Here is a 7,828-nt window from a genome sequence, read left to right as displayed (position 1 = left end):
GTGTGTGTGTGTGTGTGTGTGTGTGTGTGTGTGTGTGTGTGTGTGTGTGTGTGTGTGTGTGTGCAGCTGTATGCTAATGGCCCCCACACCCCAAGCATATGTCCGGACCGGTCCAGGCTGCCGGTACAAACATGGAGTCCTGCTGCGAACGGCCCGGTTCTGCTTGGTCCTTCTTATCCTGTTAACATCTAGTTCAGCAGAACCGGAACCAGGTTCGGTATGAAACACGATCAGAACCAGCGGAAACACCAAACCAGGAGTACTTTCTGTTGGACCTCAGGCAGAACCACCGGCCGGAGTTCTGACCCGGTTCCGATCCGGTTTGATTTGCTCCTATAATCTGCTCTGCCCAGTTGGGGCACTTCCTTTCAATCAGCGGACAGGCGCCGCCATTATGATGCAAAGCGGACCGGACCGAACCGGCCCGGACTCTGCTCATTAATTATGGATGTGACGGAGTTAAGGCACGGGCCGACGGTTCGGATAGGTTCGGATCTGAGCGGAAAGAGAATTAAATCTGAGCCTAATTTGATTTTATTTGAAGATTAAAAAAAGACAATTAAATTTCTGTAAAAGTCCAAACCGACCCGGACCAGGACACGCTAGGATTTCTAAAGAAAGTCATCAGACCGTGAAAGCAGGAGGCTGCTGGCTGAGGAGGAAGTGTGTGTGTGTGTGTGTGCGTGTGTGTGTGTGTGAGAGAGAGAGAAACACAATAAACCCCTCAGGTACATCTGCTCCCCTCCTCCCCCCGGGGGGAGCGGAGCGGCTCCTGATTGGTGGAGGCGCAGGCCGGCGCGGTGTCATCCTGTGGTCTTAAAGCGGAGTGTTGTTGTTGTTGTGAGAGGAGACTGGATCAGAACCACGCGGTGGATGTTCGGCTTTACGCGCGGCTCAGCGTCGATTTGTTTCGACCCCCGCTGTGCCTCCCCGTCCGGACCGAACATGCCCAGAGGCTTCCTGGTGAAGCGGAGCCGGAAGCCTGTCCCGGCGTCCTACCGGGTCCGCTCCGGGGAGGAGGACGCGCAGGGAGCCGCCGCCGATGCGCCGCCGCCGCAGCAGCGTTTCTCCATCCCGAACCGCGCGCAGACCTGCGGGGCGGCGGCCGCTGCTCCGGAACCGGACCCCACCGCCAAGCTGGTGCAGTTCGGGAACCCGGAGACAGTGTACCGGGTTCTGTGCAGCCCGACCCGGCCCATCAGCCAAGACCATGAGGGCTCCCCGGAGCGACGCTGTAGCCTCGGATCCCCGGCCTCAGCGGAGTCCTTCCCCGCACTGGAGCACCTGTTCGGTCCGGCGGACCTGAAGGCCAGCGCGGCGGCCGCCGGGGCGCTCCTTGCCGCGTGCGCCAAGCAGCCGAGGGGCGACGCAGAGCGCCGGGGCAAAGGTGCCAGCTCCAAGAGGACCAAAGCCATCCGGAAGCTGCACTTTGAGGATGACGTCACCACGTCCCCGGTCCTGGGGCTCAAGATCAAAGAGGCTCCGGTGGAGCCGAGGCCGGCGGCGAGAGAGCGCCCCCCGCCTGGGGGGCTGGTGTGCCAGCTGTGCCGGGAAGCCTACCCGGACCCGTTCTCCCTGGCGCAGCACCGCTGCTCCAGGATCGTCCGGGTCGAGTACCGCTGCCCCGACTGCGACAAGGTGTTCAGCTGCCCGGCCAACCTGGCCTCCCACCGCCGCTGGCACAAACCCAAGCCGCACTTCGAGCAGCCCGCGCCCGCCAAGGACAGCAGCGACCGGGATTCCTCCAGCCCCGAACCGTCAGAGTCCGGTTCCGAGGACGGGCTGTACGACTGCCCGCGGTGCGGGAAGCGCTTCAAGCGCCAAGCGTACCTGCGGAAGCACCTGACGGCTCACCGCGGTCCGCGCAACCCCGCCGAGCTGCGGCCGCTCAACTCGAGCCCGTGCCCCAGCCACGCGTGTCCGGTGTGCGGGGAGCGCTTCAGCAGCAGCGGGGGCAGGGAGCGCCACCTGCGGCTGCTGCACTCCGCCCAGGTGTTCCCCTGCCAGCACTGCCCCGCCCTGCTACACAGCTCGCCGGGACTCACCCGACACGTCAACAAGTGCCACCCGTCCGAGAACCGCCAGGTGATCCTGCTGCAGGTGCCGCTGCGCCCCGCCTGCTGAGGCTCCGGTCCGGTCCGGTCCGGTCCGGTGCGGATGGGACCACACTGGAAGTGAACCCAGAACATTTTCCCAGTTTGTCTTGGAAGTTTCTGCCTTGCAGGACACATCATCTCAGTCAGAGGGAGTCCAGAAGATTTAGAACCTGTAGAATCTAAAGTGCTATTAGCTGTAGACCTAAGAGAGGTCCGGTCCGGTTCGGTCCGCTCCGGTTCTGTTCCCGTCACTGAGTAGCTATAATAGATCCGTGGATCATAGAGTAGCCGCGCTGCCTGCTGGGAAACCGCCTTAAATCATATTATTGTTATTTATTTATGACTGTATATCTATTATCACTATTATTAAGTTATTGCTGTGATTTCTGGTGCGTTCAAGTGTCTTTTACACAATTTGTGATTTTATGACCCGCTTCTGCAATCATCATCATCATCATCATCACCATCATCATCATCATCACCATCATCATCATCACCATCATCATCATCATCATCATCATCATCATCATCATCATCATCACCATCATCATCATCATCACCATCATCATCACCATCATCATCATCACCACCTTCTTCTTCATTTATTGACGCGTTCTTGTTCTGGATGTTTTTCATTTTTGCAAAATGTCCAAAAACAATAAAACCAAACTGAGAATCAGATTTTCTGCTTTCTGTTGGATTTTTCTGCAACCAAATAATCAGGTTATTAATAATTAGTTCCGTTTATTATCATCGGAGCTTGAAGGCATCTTCAATCAGATTTTTCTCGACTTTCATATTTCTTTGATTATTTTTTTGTTTTCAGCCATTTTCAAATTAAATATATTTTTAACATGTTTCTGTATTACAAATATTCTAATCCTGATTTCTGCTGCAGGACTCTCAGATTACAGAGTTATTCAATAAATTAGAATATTATTGAAACTTTATCACAAACTAATGAAGATGAATTAGACAGATTTTTATTTCTGTTTCTTCTGCTGAAAACTCCACATTTCAAATGATTGGATATTGATTTTATAAGACAGCTCAGGTTATTCTCAAAAGGTATTTTTAATCAGACAAATGTGCCTCATCAGAAAACATATTTAATTTATGACTAAACTCATATTTGCTTCAGTGAAAAGTATGAAGATGGGAAATAGTTTTTAAGTGTATTTTCAACAGATACCTGAAAATTAATTTTAACTAATATTTTTTATATTTATTATCGTTTTTATGCCATAGGAACATTTAAAAATAATTTTAAAAATCACAGTAATCATAAAAGTATATATTTCAAATAAACTTTTAGCTTCCAATAATAAATTTAATGATATGTTTATCATTCATGTTTTTAGATGAAATCATGAAGCAAAAGATGCAAAAAAGACGAATTATTTCCATTTTCTGATCAGAAAAGCAGCAGCTATTAACTATTATTTTAATAAATAAAGAAACAGAAACAATGAAAATGTTTCAGTGGAAACAAGTCAGAGCTCCTCTCTGGTCTATGGGCCGGATGTGAGGTCAGAGGTCAACCTGTGTTTCAGTCAGATTACTCCATTTCCTGCAGTCGATGGTGGAAAACATCAACAGGTGACCTTTCATCCAGCGCTGGAAGCTGATTGGTTAGAACCCACCTGTCAACAGGTATGGATCTGATTGGCCGAAGAAGAAAACAGCAGCTGATCGATGCTGCCAGTTATTTCCTGCCTCATCAATACCTCATTTCCTGTCAGAGTGTCGGGGTAAGCGGGCAGCTGCACCAGGCGCCTGATGCTTAGCAGAACCAATCAGCTTCTCCTGATTCACATCCCAGTAATCGCTCCTGCACTATTATTTATTATATTTATAAAAGGGATCAACATATTTCTGAGGTTTGTTTGGACCTTGAACTCAGAGACTGAAATGATAAAAGTGGAAACAGTTTTTGGGCTGAACTCTGAACAGATTCAAATCGCCGATATCAGGAAAATGTTCTTTCAGGAGCTTATGGATCATTTCCAGAAATAAGTGGATTTTTCTTCTGTCTTCCAGGAAACTTTCCAGAATGAAAACATTTTGATGTCTTTTAGCTTTACAGATGCTTTGCTTTGCAGAACTTACTGTTGGTGACGATCTGTGTAGTTATTTTGTGAGGTTTTGTGTCCTGGTGTGTCTAGTTATTCCTGTGTATTTAAACCCACCTGTTGTCTCTTGGGTCCTCTAATGTCGTTTGTTCTGTCCCCTGTGCTGCCAGTTATTTCCTGCCTCAATACCTCATTTCCTGTCAGAGTGTCAGCTGGACGTCAGATCCGAGTCGGGGTAAGCGACTGTCCCCTGTGCTGCCAGTGATTTTTGGATTTTCAGTTCGTCATTAAACATGTTTCTGACATCCTGGGCCTGTCGGCGTGTCCCTCACATCATGACACTGTTCCTGTAACTTTGACTTTATTTGGAACTAACTTTTTTTTTCTTCAACTTTCCAGAACTTATAAAGTACTTCCAAAACTACAGTGTTACCTTCTCAAACTTACTGCTTATATTTGGAAACTCATATTTTAGTATTTTTCTGAATTAACCAGGTAAATGATGGAGATGTTATATTTCTTATTTATTTACTGTTATATCTGCTGTTTGTCTGTTAAAGAAACTTCCAGATGCTTTTGCAGCTGTTTACATAAATAGGTTAACTGTACCATCCTGTGGAGCTAGTTGGAGTTAGCTAGTTGGAGTTAACCTGTTGGAGTTAGCCTGCTGGAGTTAGCTAGTTGGAGTTAGCTTGCTGGAGTTAGCCTGTTGGAGTTAGCGTGTCAGCTAAGTCTGACACGCTTCTCCTCTTTGCAGTCTTTGTGTCCTTGTGATCAGGTCATTTCAAGAATAAACCTAACAGTAACTACACAGGATACTTTGTAAAACTTTATTTCTCAGACCTGCAGGTTGAATTNAAGAATAAACCTAACAGTAACTACACAGGATACTTTGTAAAACTTTATTTCTCAGACCTGCAGGTTGAATTCTTTTGCACAGCATCTTATTTTTTCTAACCTTGTGCCTTTCCAGAACTTTCCCAGTCTGACTCAATACTTTCTAGAACTGAAACCTTCATTTTCTATCTGACCAGATCTTTCCTTTCACTTCCAGACTACCAGGCAGCATCTGGTGACGAGTGGACCGATCCGACTGACAGCAGATCTGCTGCTAATGAAAAGCCTGCAGAGATGGGGGGGCGGTTGCCAGGGACGACGGCGGCTCCTGGGGCCCCTGGCTGACAGCAGCAGCTTGTGGGGCCGAGCGGCCGTCTGCTGCTCCGCGGTGAGCTGGCACACGCCGACACAGCAGCCTGTGGCGAGCCCCCGGGGGGTCCAGGTCTGGTTCTGGTACCTGATGGTACCATGACCCAATGACAGGGTGACCCGCTGGTACTAAGGCTAACTTGAAACCAGCCTATTTAGTTCAGCAGTATTATTTGTGAACTAAATAGTTGGTTTGGAGGTAAATAATTACTTCACGTTATGCTAATATTTAGCAAGCTATTTAGATTTTAAACTTTTAGTTCCATTTTAGTTTGCGTTTTAAACTAAATATTGAGTTAGCCCTGTGACATTTATAATAATTAAATAATAAAATGAAAATGTGATTTGAAATGTTTTTCATCTGTGATTCTCTGAATGAACCAGATCATTGGTGATATTTTCCCAGCTCTGGACCCGGATGTCCCTCTGCTGTCGGCGCTGAACAACGAGCAGCAGTGATGGAAACGCCTCGCTGTCCCAGGGGACGGCTGGAGTCAGGGTGCGGCTGTTTGCAGAGCAGAGTCAATAAAGGTCAGGGGGGAAAGGTCGTCTGAAGGTTTCAACGTGGCTGATTAACGCCCCGCACTCAGACATCTTGATCCACAGAGCATTACTGCGATGGCAGACCGTGACGAGAAGCCTGGCCTCAAACAGGACGTCCATCTGAGGCGGAGGGGGCGGGGCTTCTGCCTCCACTGGGAACAGTTCAAACCCAGCAGGGAGATCTGGAGCTGCAGGAAGCTGCTGCTCTCATCAGCCGGACTGACCCTCCTGAGCTCAGCAGGGTTTATCACTTACTAGCATCTGGAGGATCCGTTAGTGGCTAACATTCTCCATTAGCTTAGCTTCATAATTAGCTAACCTCTCCTCCTGCTCATTCTGGTGTGCAGAGGCGCAAAAAGTGGGTATGCAGCCGCATAGGGGCGCAGCACCAGAGGGGGCGCCAAAACCCCGTCTGGAGGGGGCGACGCGCCGATTATGTTTTCCCATACAGTTCAGCGCCTCACGCTCCTTCACCTCTCGCACATAACAAGGTACATGTAGCGAGTTTTACACTTCACGTAGCGTCGCCTCGGGGGGAGTTGAGCGTCGGTCCTTCACCCTTAAGTTCCTTTCCTCGGGGGGGCGATTTATGTTTTCGCATCCACCTGAATAATGTGCAGTTGCGCCACTGCTGGTGTGTAGCATCAGAACGTCTCCACTGCTAGCCAGTTTATGTTTTACTGGTGTAGCTAAAACCAGTTAGCTATACCAGTTGTGCTAAATGGTTAGCGTAAAAACATAAATATTTGGCTTGCTAATTAAATATTAAGCTAATTAGACATTTAGTTTGAATCCAGGATATTTATAAATGAATGGATAACCTGGTAAAACATGACTTATAAAAATGAACCCCATTTTTTTCTTATGACAGGCTAAATAAATCAAAATATTGCTGTTAATTTTGGCACAATCAGTTATTTAGTGTAAATATGTGAAGCAGTTTAACAGATAATGTTGGCGTACCTCAGGGTTCTGCGTCAGTCCTCCTTTTTTCCACGCTTATGATTTAATCTGTTATGTTCTGATAATAAGACTCCAGTTCTTCCGAGCTATAAAAAAAGAGGAACCAGGATGTGTGGTGGGCACACGTCCGCTAACATGCTAATAGCAAAGATATTTTTTGGTTTAGTATTTTCACACACTTAGCTTCCCCTAAATTAGTTTTTGGATAAATTCTAAAATGTTAATTTACTTAGCAGTCTTGTAAGCTTCTAGTTGAATAAAGTTCAACATCTATGTTTATATTCATGCTTTTATTTTAAAATAAAAATTAATGCTAGTGTTTAATTATTTCAAGGGAAAATACAGTTTGAATTGAAGTTAGCACTTTAGCGTTAGCTCCTGCTAAACACTGTGTTGGTGTAGTGCTTTAGCGTTAGAGGAGCTAATGTTTATGATTAGCCCTGCAGGGTTAGCGCAGCTAGCTTTTTAGTTAGGAGTGCTCACCACTGATTTTAGAGTTTTTGTTCTGGTCACAACAGCAGTGAAGTGAACTGTTGCAGGTCCAAAGCAGCTGGATGGAGATCCGGACCAGAGCTTCTGGAGGAGATGCTGGTCGACCCGGTTCCAGGTTCTGGAGCAGAACTGGTCCGTCTGCTGCCAGCTCCTTATATCTCCTCCATCGCTAGCTAAAGGAGCCGAGGTCGTAAACGTCCCAGGTGTCGGATCGGCACACACATAATCACATTTCCATCTCCATTACCCAAATTAGAGAGCAGATTAAATGTTACCTGCTCCAGGGAGATGAAGATGAGGATGAGGAGAGGCTCTGTTTCTAAGAGACGGAAAAAATCAGGATTTTATCTCCACTCTGAAGTTTGTCCTCTGAACCGAGGAAAACTGAGCTTAGAGAGACTCTTCCATCCAGGCCCAGTAGATCCACATCTGACTGGATCTGGAGGAACTGAGGTT

At 47.4% G+C, this 7,828-nt stretch overlaps 1 protein-coding gene across 1 annotated transcript; it reads left to right on the top strand.

The window, feature by feature from the left end:
- Positions 1 to 719: 719 nt before the first annotated feature.
- insm1a (insulinoma-associated 1a) lies at positions 720 to 2,585 on the top strand. Its single transcript, XM_007578461.2, has one exon. It carries the CDS (start codon positions 874 to 876, stop codon positions 2,122 to 2,124), a length of 1,251 nt encoding a protein of 416 aa, XP_007578523.2. The 5' UTR covers positions 720 to 873; the 3' UTR covers positions 2,125 to 2,585.
- The last annotated feature ends 5,243 nt before the right edge of the window (positions 2,586 to 7,828 follow it).

Source organism: Poecilia formosa, unplaced genomic scaffold (assembly GCF_000485575.1).
Source record: "Poecilia formosa unplaced genomic scaffold, Poecilia_formosa-5.1.2 Scaffold480, whole genome shotgun sequence".
In the NCBI taxonomy this organism is placed as follows: Eukaryota; Metazoa; Chordata; class Actinopteri; order Cyprinodontiformes; family Poeciliidae; genus Poecilia; species Poecilia formosa.
The sequence above is the reverse complement of the archived record's forward strand: the minus strand, read 5'-3'. Positions and strand labels throughout refer to the sequence as shown.